The sequence below is a fragment of the Calliopsis andreniformis genome, chromosome 5 (assembly GCF_051401765.1).
Source record: "Calliopsis andreniformis isolate RMS-2024a chromosome 5, iyCalAndr_principal, whole genome shotgun sequence".
Taxonomy (NCBI): domain Eukaryota; kingdom Metazoa; phylum Arthropoda; class Insecta; order Hymenoptera; family Andrenidae; genus Calliopsis; species Calliopsis andreniformis.
Window position 1 is genome coordinate 2,169,203 of NC_135066.1, and position 13,479 is coordinate 2,182,681.

At 33.2% G+C, this 13,479-nt stretch overlaps 3 protein-coding genes across 5 annotated transcripts; 1 reads left to right on the top strand and 2 right to left on the bottom strand.

The window, feature by feature from the left end:
• Nucleotides 1-14: 14 nt before the first annotated feature.
• Nucleotides 15-6,971, bottom strand: LOC143179852 (proteasome activator complex subunit 4A). The gene is made up of 13 exons (XM_076379256.1): nucleotides 6,526-6,971; nucleotides 6,247-6,387; nucleotides 5,986-6,157; nucleotides 5,526-5,924; nucleotides 5,302-5,450; nucleotides 4,897-5,219; nucleotides 3,829-4,801; nucleotides 3,475-3,745; nucleotides 3,016-3,399; nucleotides 2,371-2,937; nucleotides 745-2,298; nucleotides 446-673; nucleotides 15-380 (listed from the first exon to the last, which is right to left on the bottom strand). Exons 1-13 carry the CDS (start codon nucleotides 6,774-6,776, stop codon nucleotides 237-239), a joined length of 5,556 nt encoding a protein of 1,851 aa, XP_076235371.1. The 5' UTR covers nucleotides 6,777-6,971; the 3' UTR covers nucleotides 15-236.
• Nucleotides 6,972-7,587: 616 nt separating this feature from the next.
• Alpha-man-iia (alpha-mannosidase 2) lies at nucleotides 7,588-11,608 on the top strand. 2 transcript variants are annotated; one of them, XM_076378323.1, is made up of 7 exons: nucleotides 7,588-7,891; nucleotides 7,969-9,323; nucleotides 9,381-9,719; nucleotides 9,804-10,112; nucleotides 10,182-10,719; nucleotides 10,795-10,947; nucleotides 11,021-11,608. In XM_076378323.1, the coding sequence occupies exons 1-7, from the start codon at nucleotides 7,763-7,765 to the stop codon at nucleotides 11,606-11,608; spliced, it is 3,411 nt and encodes a 1,136-aa protein (XP_076234438.1). In that variant the 5' UTR covers nucleotides 7,588-7,762. The 2 variants fall into 2 exon arrangements, with proteins under 2 accessions (XP_076234438.1, XP_076234440.1); XM_076378325.1 differs by lacking the exon at nucleotides 9,804-10,112.
• An 18-nt stretch (nucleotides 11,609-11,626) lies between these two features.
• Nucleotides 11,627-13,416, bottom strand: Naa40 (N-alpha-acetyltransferase 40). 2 transcript variants are annotated; one of them, XM_076378336.1, is made up of 5 exons: nucleotides 13,314-13,416; nucleotides 13,159-13,210; nucleotides 12,654-13,036; nucleotides 12,428-12,586; nucleotides 11,627-11,762 (listed from the first exon to the last, which is right to left on the bottom strand). In XM_076378336.1, the coding sequence occupies exons 2-5, from the start codon at nucleotides 13,162-13,164 to the stop codon at nucleotides 11,660-11,662; spliced, it is 651 nt and encodes a 216-aa protein (XP_076234451.1). In that variant the 5' UTR covers nucleotides 13,165-13,210; nucleotides 13,314-13,416; the 3' UTR covers nucleotides 11,627-11,659. The 2 variants fall into 2 exon arrangements, with proteins under 2 accessions (XP_076234451.1, XP_076234450.1); XM_076378335.1 differs by having other exon boundaries at nucleotides 13,159-13,416.
• Nucleotides 13,417-13,479: the final 63 nt, after the last annotated feature.

Genomic DNA, 13,479 nt, shown 5'->3' on the forward strand with positions numbered 1-13,479 from the left:
CTTCAATAAATATATATGTCTTCATTGCACAGCACCAATTAATTAGGCCAAGCTCTAAATATTGTATATTTAATAATTATTACATTATAATCACTACAAACAAAGTATCTCGATATAATTTTGCGATTGCGATTTGTCATGACTAATGGTATTTTCCTTGATCATCGCAGCGTTTTTCGCATAAAAACTCTATTACAACCATTAAAAAAAGATATAATATAAACCTTAATCTTGTATCAAGCGTAATGAGATGGTGGCATCGATAAATCTTGCAATACAGCTAACTGTTCGGGTGTGAAATGTTGTGCATACCCGTTTATACCTCTCCAGCCGTCGTAATGAGTTCTCTTGAAGTCGTCCAAAGTTTTTCTAATCGTCGTCTACAGTAAAACAAAGTTGTATCATTGAACTATACGCATGGACTATTAATTTGATGTATACTAACCGGTATAGGTTGTGGATCATTCATATGAGGGCTAAGATACTCAAAAATTGAGGGGACATATGTAGGTATATCATATGGATGGGCCTGAATGTATGCACACAGTCCTAGAACAGCTGCATGTCTAATACGTATTGCATCAGTTTGTGAGTTCTTAACAGACTCTTCCTTATTGCGATTCAAACATTCTCTTCTACGTACTTTGGTTTTAGCTTTCTTCCTAAACTCATCCTGAAATATCATAAAACGTTATACAAACACTCAAGTTATTCATGAAGAATGTGGAGAACCAATTAACTTACCAATAATTTTTCTTGGTCCGGTATAAATGTACAATGCAACATACCACTGAGAACCTGACCAGCGCTTTTCCTAACCTCCACTCGTTCATCTTGCAACAAATTCAAAACTATGTCTTTGACGCAGTCAACCCATGCTGGATTGCTCAAAAATGTGCTCATATTATGGAACACCAATACTTGAAGAAACTGCAGACAAGTCGATCTCGTCCACCAAGATGGATGTTTGGACATTTTTGTCATTGCCTCTAAAGCTACTGGCATATCACGCGGTAGAATGAATGCCTGTGCAAGCACAGCTAAAGTGGACGTACATAATTTTCTTAATTCCTCGTCTGTCTCACAGTTCTCCAGCTGACATAAAATCGGGAATATTTGGTAAAATCCTGGTTGCAAACCATGCTGCGTACGAACCATAGTGTTTATAATCCATTTGCAAATTGTTTTGAGCAATTGAATCGCTACTTCTCGGTCTTCTGAATTTAGTACTGAGTTTTCCAAGGCATCATCGACTTTAACATTGGCCACTTGTGTGGACAAAGATTGCTCTTTGTTGAAGAGTGCTGTATTTTCATCCACGAGGAACCGCAATTTCGGTGCTACTTTAGTTATAAGATCTTGCATTCGAGGTGTTGATTCGTCTTTTATACTTTTTGGAAATTTCAGATCTGCGTTGAACACTGTTACTAGAACGGAACCTAATCGCTCTCTTACATTCTCGAATGGATTTGCTAAAAGTCTATCTTCCGTTCGTTTCAATAAGCGTTGTAACAACTGTGAAACTCTCCAAGGTTGTTCATCGAGAGCCACTTGCAGAATAAATAAACGTCCACACTCAATGAAAGACGATTCCGATTCTCCTAAACGGGGCTCTTCCATCAAACATTCCAATAACCAATGCTGTCTATTCGGATCTCTGTGATGTTGCGCTATGGCAAAACAAACACCCCAATCTATGGCAGATTCCACTGTTAAATTAACTAAAGCAAGTCTTATAATTGGTAACAAGGAGTCCCACATTTCGCAAACCATATCAAAAGGCCAATGCTTCGCGCCTCTGATAATTCCAGCTATTATTTCTGCCGCGCATCTTTGACTACTTTCTTGTTTATCCGTTACTAATTTGTGTAAGTGAGGCAAAAAGTGTTTCAAATACAGTATTCCATGATTACGAAAGAGGCCTTTGAAAAGAAGGTACTTGTAAGCATTAAATTTATCTTTGCCTTTTTTCTCTTCCAAACTGAAGAATCTTACGAGCTTCTCGATATTTTGAGGATCATTGAAGAAATGATCGATTTCTTTCTCGTGATCTGTTAGAGTCCGTAGTTTCGGGTCGAGACAGGGTTGCTCCGATGACGGAGCATAGATTTCTATCTTCTTTGGCCATGTGTAATATCCAACATGCGGTTGGTGAATGAATCTAGGTTCATCCCACTGTTCTGCAGTCAAAGGTCGAGTTTTGTAATCATACTGAAGCCAAACATTGTCTGGTCGATGTCCTGGTATCACTTGCTGTGCTCCCTCCCCTTCAGGCAACTTTGGCGGGTCAATGGTTATCTTTGAATTAAAAAATTACTCCGTAAGCTTTATAGTTATAGGTACAATAAATTGCTCGTTAAATTGTCTCACCTTTGGATGCTTTCTTTTCTGTTGCTTCAGCATATACACGACTACTTTGATAGCAATTTCCCTTTCTTGTAATGAATCATGTACTAATGCTTCCAAAAAGTAACGAACCACTTTTGGACAATATACTTGATCAGGATGAACTAAATTTTGAATGAAATTCATTGCCATTGAACGATGTCGCCAATGTAAATTCTTTTCTAAAAGGGCAACGAGTAAATCGTTTATCAAGCCATTGTAACATGTAAAATTGGACTCTTGAGTTTCCAATAACGTTTGTAAGCCCTTTTTAATTTCATCATTAGTAGGCTGAGGTAAACTAGGTTGAGGATAAGTTGTCCAGAAATTAACCGCTGTTGTTACACACGTTTCCGGCACTTCAATGGTAATAGCGATTGTTGGAAAACGTTTATTTATGGATTCTAGTAAATTTTCCTTTAAACGGATTACAGATAGTTTTTCAGACGTTTTGGAAAGTATTACAGCTGACCATAAAGATCGTAGCATTTTCCAATCCCGTTTCATGATAATGGGATCCTCGTGAGGACCGAACAGAATATAAAGAACACCCTATTTAAAAAAAAAAGGAGAATGTTAACTGAATTAAGGTACTGTTATAAAATTTGGTACTTTTGTCATTGTTATTACCTTATACGCATCGTGATGCTCTTCCACGTCCTTGTTCAATATATCAATTAACTGCGGAACGATAAACGTATAAGAATACGGAAAATGTTGAAGTGCACGGAAGAGACAGGATTGAGCTTGCGATCGCACATCAGCATACCTGCTGGTAGCCAATGTAAGAAGTTCGATCATTATCCCTTTGTGAGTTTCTGTTAAATTAAAAGATTGCGCGTGTAAACGTGTCTCGTGCTGAATTTCCGCACGTTGCAACACAAACGATCTTAGCAGTCCTTTATTTCCTACTAGTTTATCCTTTGTCATTTTGTTAATTGTTTGAAAGTTTTTACGTCTGTTTTCGTAAACTTCAGAAAAACGATTTCTCCCTAATAAGAGACTGATCCAAATCTAAAATTGAAGTATCAAATTTGCTTAATTTCTTTTATGAACATATTCTATAAACTGTTACATCAAAATAAATACCTGTATCAAAACAAATAAACTTTTGGTATCGTCTTCTGCATTTTTCAGAATCACTTTTTGCAAATTACTCATGAGCATTACAATAGAACGTCTGACATTGCTATTATCAGGCATCAAGACTTCTTCTTTTGCGCCAAGTGTTGGTGTAAACGGCGAACATTTTAAAGACGAATTTACTACATCTAATGGTTCCTCTTTCCATAATGGTAAAACAGGTTCACAAGCTTGAACAATGCTGCTTACGATGTTCAAACTAATCAATAATTCTTTCCTGTAAGCAAGCATGCATTATTTGATGAAGTTTCATTCAAGAATAAAAAAGTCTATAAAACTACTTTTCTTGCGAGAACTCACCTTGTTAATGAGTTCCAATTTTCGCAATATTCTTGCAATTGCTTTACTTTGGGCATTAAATATTTAAGAAATAGTCCATTTATTGCGTGAATTTCTTCTTTACCAGGAATATACCATTTAACAACCAAATTATTAATATTCAGTGTTTGACCCCACTGTATAACATTATCAGTAGTTTTGAACTGGCATGGCATCATGGTAGACAGCGAGAACAGAATAGCTCTTAATAGTGTACAAGCTAAATTATTTCCTTCCCTTGACTTCAAAACTAATACGTGGTCGAGGACATTTGTCAGTGTATCCATATGCGGTAGTAAGTTGTCTCCTGATGTGTCAACAATAGCAGATAATAGTAGCATTGCATAAAGGAGACGATTATCCAAATGTTCTTCTTTTATAATATCATTACTTTCACTAGTAATGTCTAAAATAGTTTGTGATAGGACAGGTAACAATGCACGCAAAGTTTCTTTACCATTAACACGAGCAAACGTTCGACACAATACGGCTGCAAGTTGTCCGGCAACCTTAGTCTCAAGAATACGCTCGGTTATAAATGTTCGTAATTTATGCAGAGCACACTCGAAAATCTTATCGTTAGTTTGGATCAACAAAATCATACACACATCCCTCAACACGACTTGTGTGACCTTTTCTAATTTGCTCTTCCCATCGCCGGAGTGACTTTCCAGTCCAACCGATTCTAAGGAACTGGAGTCGATGAAAGAAAATATTCTGTCGAAAAATTGTAAAATAAAGTCTTCAAATCTTGAAGTCGTTTCATAAATCATTCTTTCCTCCTCGTCCATCATTGCCGGTGGTTTAGAAGAGTCCACAATGGGTATGAATGTTGCGTAAACTGAAATGAGACAAAATGCAACAAAACATTTCTCCATGTCATTTGGATCGATACTGGGTAAAAGCAGAAACAGTAGTGGTAGAATATGCGTTGGTCCTTCTGGGTATGTGTAGCCTAAAATGAAACAGACAGATTTTGAGTTTACAATCATTTGTTTGGTCACTAATTTACAAGATCAGAAAATCTAGAAAAAAAGATGCGATTTATACCTATATTTACATTCCTGGATCCTTGTGCCATTGGCCTGGCTATAGCTTTCATACAGTTCAATGTAGCATTCAATTTATATGGTTCTGTTGTAAGAGAGTCCAATGTAGAAGATACTTTCTCCAGAACAACTGGGATAACTAAACTGGGTCTCATAGTAGCAAGATGTTGCAATGCTTGAGAAGCATCATGAACACCTAATTTACTAAACATAGCTGTCATAGCTACTGGCATCATGCTTTTGACAAATGCATCAATATCACTGTCAGTTAATTTGTACTCTTCAGGAACTGGTGTTTCCCATGTTGGCTTAGCAAATCTTTCCCTATAAGAATGAATTATAAACTATAAATTCTTGAAAAAAAATTATAATATAGGATGCTAAAAAGATATATTATAATCCTTACTTATGCACACGCGTGATAAAATGAGTTGGAAGTTTTATTAGTAGTTCTTTCAATTTTCCAAGCCATCTGCCAGTATTGGCTGGATGGAAATATGTTTCTATAGTTTTCAAAAATTTTTCAAGATACATTTGTGCACTTGAGCCATTACCCTAAAAATATTACATGACACATGAAATCAGATTCAGTTTCTTTAATGTAGTTAGGGTTATTGCTTAAAAGCTTACCAAAATTGATGTTATCCATATTACTATTGGAGATGTATCTATTTTATGATATTTGCATCTTTGCGTTTGATTATACAACACTGGTAGTCTTAAAGATCGTATAAATCTAGTGAACATTAATGGGATGTAAGGTTCCCAGTTGATATATCCAATATTATGAGAAGCTAATCTTGCCATTAACCACATCATATCATTTTCCCACTTTGGTGCATTATGACAAACTTCCCATAGCGTCATAAATTCATTGAACCATAATTCATGTCCAAGTGAATGGTATTTAGGAGGTAACTGTACTGGTAAAAACCACTCTAAGGCTTCCAAACTTGTAGATATCATGGTGCCATCAAGGGGGCACAAAGTTGGTCTCAATTCATCTAGTATTTCCTGTGTTGTACTCAACTATCGTAATGGATTAATTTTAGTCCTCTCATTGGCTTATTTGAAAAAAATAATCACTTACAGGAAAATAAACTTTCACAGCATGTACAAGTAAGTTTAATGTGTCTGCTACACATGAAAAAAAACGATACATTCCCAAGAATGTTTCTCCATTTGTTTTTACACGTTGACGTAGCTCATACAAAGGTCTCCAAGGAAGTTCTAAGTCATCAGGAGATATTAATCCTTTTTTTCTGAAGATATGAGAAGTATAGGAAATTTAACAATTGTAATCAATGATTAGGTTATAAAACAATACATATGAAAATGTCACTGAACTTACTTTAATAATAAAATTAATGTAAAGCTAAATTCGCTCACTAGAAATGGTTCTAGCTTTGGAATTGTGACTAATTCATACATTAACTTTACAAACAGAATGTGATCTTCTTTACTAAATTTCATTCCATATAGTTTTATGTACCTGTAACAAAGATATACATGCATTATATTTGATGTATTTTTTTTCTTATTTGAATAGAAGCTACCTCCTATTATAAATAATACAATAAATTCTTTTTTTTTTTTTAAATAGCCGAATAGTTATAAAAATTAAACATACTCGCACAATCTGGAGACCCAAAGAACACAACCAGGTTGCATTTCGCGAAGCATAACAGCTCGTCCTAAATTTGCTTTAATTTCGGCCAATAAAGCTTGCGAATCTGTTTCTAAATCGTCCACATAGGGTAACAACTTGTTGTATATAAGTTCTTTTTGATATTGAATTTTAACATTTTCAACTGTCGAATTCATGGTTTCTTGGACCTTTAAACTTTCTTGATTACGAGTGTCTTCACAGTCTTCGTTCATAATTGCTTTAAATAATATTATTGTCACAAACAATGAGTCTAGGTTAAACAGACGTATCCTATAAAAGAGCACACGATGCAATGCAAAATCATGTATATTATCGAGTCAGCAACAACTTGCTTATTCTTCTTCTTCATTTTCATCAAGTCATGTTTTGCATTTCAGTGGCCATACTTGATATGTTAACTTTGGAAAGAATCACAGAAAAGCCACTACCAATCCTTGTATCCCCCTATGAAACTAAAAAAAAAGATCAATCACTTCTACCAATCGATCGATCGATGAGTGAAAATCACAAAAATAATCGATGTACATATATCAGGCGACTACGTGTTCTTCATTTTTAATTTCTTATTACACTATAATTGCACATAAAAGTATTTGTTACATGTCTCTTAAGGAAGTGATATTTCTAGCATTAATTGCAATTCATATTAAAGGTCGTGAAAGATTATTTGGTACACAAGAATTGCGTTTTTAACTATTTATTGGTAAATGATACAATGTACCCTTAACAATTTTTAACAATTAATTCTATAGGTAAATAACTAAAAACTAGAAGTAAAAACTAAAAACTAGAATTATTGATGGTAACTAATGTAAATTTGCCCACTTGTCTATATTTATATATATATACATATACATGCGTGTGTATGCATACATATATATGTATGCATACGGCAGTTGGTGATCCAAAGCTGTTAACTGAGTATTGTTTTTTAATGTAACTTTAACATGTGCAAGTTTTTTATAAAATTCATTTAATATGAACCGAATGGTTTTATATTTCTGTCATGGACAATAAGATATCTTAATAAAAGATAGGCATGAAAACTTCAAGTATATTGTATAAGTTAGGTTAAGGTTCTTTTATTATTAAAGAGGTTTGAATTGAAACTATTTCATTTTTATACTAATTCTAACTGTTAGTGACAGTTTTCTTCCATACGAAATACTGCTGTATTTAAATCGTTAAATAAACAAAAATGAGAACTAGAAAAACGTTTGCAATTCTTGGAGCAGGCTTAATTCTAGCCTGTTGCGTTATGATATATTTAATGATGGATCTGACACTTTTTCCACCTGGACAAGGTTCCAAACTTTCTATGAATGATGTAAGTTCACTATAAATATAATAAATTTATCTATGTGTACTTATATTAAACTTTATTAATTTATTGTTTACTTTCAGAATCAGTGGCTGCATTTTGAAAACAGACTTGCTAAATTAGAACAAGACTTTAATAAGCATCATGAAGTTATGAATGCTTTGCGAGAAGTAGCAGAAGCAAAAAATTTTGTTCCTATTGCACATTCTGTAAATCATTATAATCATTCTATATCTTCAAGCTCCTTTAATTTGGGAAAAGTACTAACGTGTAATTTTAATATACAGAAAATACCAGAAGTAGATATACAAATGTTAGAACTGTACAGACAATTAGAATTTGATAATGTAGATGGTGGAGCTTGGAAACAGGGATGGAACATTACCTATGATGATAAGCAATGGCATCCAAACAGAAAGTTAAAAGTCTTTGTTGTGCCTCATTCCCATAATGATCCTGGTTGGCTGAGCACTTTTGAAAAGTACTATACATCACAAACACGAAATATATTGAACAATATGGTCACTAAATTGGTAGAGGACAGAAGGCGTAAATTTATTTGGGCAGAGATATCATTTTTTCAACTTTGGTGGGAAGACCAGCCTAAAACAACGCGTAATTTAGTCCGACGTTTAATACACGATGGCCAGTTAGAAATTGTATCAGGAGGGTGGGTAATGCCAGATGAATCTGTTTCTCATTGGATAGCTCAACTCACTCAACTTACAGAAGGTCATCAATGGTTAAAATATAATTTAGATTATACGCCAAATTCAGGTTGGGCTATTGATCCATTTGGACTTTCACCAACCATGCCATATCTTTTGAAGAAGGCTGGATTAGAAAATGTACTCATACAAAGAGTCCATTATTCAGTTAAAAAGAGATTAGCCAAAGAAAAACGTTTAGAATTTCGATGGAGACAATTATGGGATAATGAAGGGTCAACAGAAATATTTACTCATGTTATGCCATTTTATAGCTATGATGTACCACATACGTGTGGACCAGATCCAAAAGTGTGTTGTCAATTTGACTTTTTTAGACTTCAGAGCTTTGGACTGACTTGTCCATGGAAAGTAGCTCCACAAGCTATAACTAAAGCTAATGTTGCAGATAAAGCTGCTCTTTTACTAGATCAATATCGTAAAAAGGCTCAACTTTTTAAAACTGACGTGGTGCTAGCACCATTAGGAGATGATTTTAGATACACTCATTTTACTGAATGGGATGCTCAGTATAAAAATTACCAAATGCTCTTTGATTACATGAATCAGAATGAGAAACTGAATGTTCAAATTAGATTTGGAACACTGAGTGACTATTTTGATGCAATAAGGGAAAAACATAATTTAAACGAATTCCCCAGTCTGTCTGGAGACTTCTTTACATATTCTGACAGAGATGATCACTATTGGAGTGGATACTATACATCAAGGTATATTAAAATATATACTAATTATAAATTAACAAATACATATTAATTATATTTTAGGCCTTTTCACAAACGACTAGATCGCGTGCTACTGAGTTTACTAAGAGCATCAGAAATATTAAATACTATAGCTTGGACTAAAGGCAATGATAAGTTAGTAGAAGGAACACTTGCACAACGTTTGAGTAAAGCAAGAATGTCGCATGCTTTGTTTCAACATCATGATGGTATTACTGGAACTGCTAGAGATGAAGTAGTTATAGATTATGCAAAGAAAATGATAGTAGCCTTAAATAATTCTGCTCATGTGCTTCAACAATCTGTAGTACATTTACTGAAAACTCCACAAGAAACTCCAGTTGATGTGGATGCTGTATACATAACGCTTGATGAAACTAGGTTTGTATAAGAAATTGTTTAATATCATTTAATTCTCAAATACATTAATATTAATGTTTAAAGTATTTACTTCCTCTGTTAAAGATTACGTCATACCAGTTCAGAAGACAAATATGTACTTATGTTAGGGGATGAGAATCCCTTAAAAAAAATTATTTTATATAATTCTCTTCCACGACAAAGAACAAAAGTACAAACATTAATAATCTCAACTCCATTTGTCAGAGTTACTGACCGAATGGGTCAACCAGTTAAATGTCAGATTTCTCCAATTTGGATTGGTCCTGCTGCATTAACTGCTGCTAGATACGAATTATCGTTTTTAGTTACTGTACCTGGATTTGGTATTACAACATACATAGTTCATGCTCTACCAAAATCCTCATTTTCACAGTACGATATCTTTTATCTACATATATTTATGTCTACATTTTTTTAGTAATTTAAGTTTTCAATTTTCAGTGTTCACAAGGACATACATCTTGCAAGTGTAACTGTTTTTAACACAGATATTAATCTTCCACAAATACCAGGCTTTAATCAAATTCAAGTAGTACCAAACGCCCAAGAATTTTCGATTATGCAACGGCCAGACTTATCTGCATCTTTCGGAAAATCAGGTCTTTTGAAAGCTTTGAAGGTCGGTAATACAACATTCCCTATTCATTTGGAATTTGTGAAATATGGTACAAGAGGCTTTGGTAAAGATAAAAGTGGAGCCTACTTATTTTTACCCGACAAACCAGAACCAGATTTAATATTCATGGACAAGAGCATCATACACTTAATAACTGGGCCCATTGTATCGAAAGTATTTATAAAATTAGCACATGTACATCACACTTGTACATTATATAATTCTCCTGGTAGTGATGGACTTGGGTTACACATACTTAATAAAGTAGACATATCAGAAACACAAAATTATGAACTTGCTATGAGACTGAGTACAGATATAATTTCAGGCGATCAATTTTTTACAGATTTAAATGGACTTAATGTAAGTATGAACTAGTCACTGTTTTATATGTACAATAACTTTATAAATTTATGTAAAATAATGATCATTAATTAGATGATTAAGCGTCAAAGATTTCCAAAGCTACCTACGCAAGGAAACTATTACCCGATGGCAGCAAGTGCATATATAGAGGATAAAAGAGTAAGATTAACAGTACTAACGGCGCAACCATTAGGCGTAAGTTCTATGGCATCTGGACAAATTGAAGTACGTATAATATTTGCTATAATTTGAACAAAAGCAAAATACGGTTGTAATTATTAAAAATATTTCTGCACAGATTATGCAAGACAGAAGATTACTTCAAGACGATAACAGAGGATTAGGTCAAGGAGTAACCGACAACTTACTAACAACTCATTTATTCACGCTCGTTCTTGAGAAGAAAAAACATCTTTGTTCATCTCCGACGCCATCATCAAATCATCCAGCAGGATTATTATCATTGTATGGTCATTTAGCATCAGAGGAACTACTGCATCCAATAATTGCAATGCATCCAGAAAGCTCTTTACCTTTTGATTTAAACGCTTATTTTTCGCCACTTCGCTATGATCTTCCTGTAGATATAAATATCGTAAGTTTTCGAGTGTTTTCTGTTCCTGAAGGAGCTGGTAAAGGTATAGGAATGGTTTTGCACCAAGCAGCATTGGATATGTGTTGGAATGACAATTCTTATTTGCGTCATTTTAATGTTTCTGAGTCTGGAGAAATTCATTTAACAAAGTTCCTTAATTATATAGATGATTGGGCTATTAGCAAAGCTCCTCTTACATTTCACAATGTAGGACCATCTTTAAAATCATCTATTGTTACTTTATGTCCGCACCAAATATTACCGATCTTGTTTCATAAAACACAATCCTAAGGTTAGAAACGAAGACTTAGCATTTTATTTTGATAAACTTTTAATATAAATTTAGCTTTTCTTTTTACTCGTTATTCCACTATCAACGGCCTTACTCAGAATAACATAGTGCAATTGATCTGATATCGGTGGACTGGTTTTATCCAACTTGTAACTGAAACAGTATTAAATGAAAACTATTAATATTTTTCTTTTTACTGTAAACGTACTCAAGCATAATAAAATTGCATAATAGAAATTATACTCTACACAGTGAACTAGGCTAGTCTACAATTTTTATTATAATTAGTTAATTACTATTAAAGATATTTATCAAATTAGATATAAGTAGCATTAAACAATTGTAATTCTAGTTCACTGACAATATTGTCATGATTGGATAATTATTTCATTGTGAAATTCTAAACAAATATAAAAATTGTAATTATCATTCCAAGTTTACACGAATTTTTAGGAATAAATTGTGTTTTTTAATCAAATAAATTCTATATATTTATCAAAGTATTTCCTCTTATCACTGTGATCTATTTATATTTATTCTATCATGAAATGATAGTTTAATTAGAACAGTGAAAGTACATGTAAGAAGTACTAAAATATAATAAAAAATGACGTATCAAGCTTCTACAAACAAGAGGTACATTTTCATACTAGTCGTACTCATACTTTAAAAAATGTAATTTTGTACACTTGTAATGTATGTATACTCTACTAGAAAATATGAAACAAGTCTTGTAATAAAGTTACAGAAACAAAAATATATTTTATTTCTTTGTATTTACTTATATCTGTATTATAATTGCAAATATATATTATTACCCAAGAGAATAAAAAAACTGCATAGCTGATGGATTATGTTTAAATACAGTTAACACCACTTTATGCATTTTATTTTCTAATGCCATGGACTCAAGAGCTGACATCATAAAATGACCTAATCCTTTCCGCCGTACTATTGATTCCAACTGTATTTCATAGCTGCATTAAAAAGACAGACCACTTTATTTACCATTATATGAACTATATATAGAAAAGAAATACATACCAATATAATACTTCCTCCCTATGATCTATATCGAATCGAAAATGAGAAAATCCAAGAAATTTGTCATTTGAAGATGCTACTAAATACCAGGCTGCTGGTTCTACTAATTCTTTCTGTTTAGTCTCAGGATCCCACCCCCAATCGCATTGTTCATACATAGATTTCATATTACGCTCCATAATATCAAATATCCATGATATGCATTCAGGCTGAGCATTTTTAGCCCTCATACAAGAAAGCTGAATAACCTGATTGTCTTTAGTTATAAATTTATGAAAAGAAGTTAAAGGTTCTAAAGGATTGATTACAGAATTTGCTTTATGAACTAATTGTTTTGCAGCAGCCTCTTTTTCTGCCAAAAGTTGACGCCTTGTTTTTCTTTTCTATGGAAAAAAAATCAATTTATCATATGATAATAAGAGAAAAATATTAAAAAAATTAGTACACTGTAACTTATATACATTATTAAAATAAATGTATTATTATAACATAGTTAAATAGATACCTTCATGATAATTATATTTCCCGCCTAGATGAAAGGTCTTGTAAAGCTATACCTGTTTTTCCTCGCAACAAAATTGTGAAATAAAACTACAATCAATACAATATACAAGTAATATAAACATTCAAATTACTTTATAATTGTAAAATTTTTGTTACATATGTCTCTTCTAAGTTTATGGTGCCAATAAATGACTTTGTTCAATTACTGAAAATAAATTCTACGCTTTACTGCGGTCATGCTGTGTGATATATGGCGCGCGCGTGTGTTGTGTGTGTGTGGTGTGTATGCGCAGTAAATTGAAGCAAGTTTACATTTTAAAAG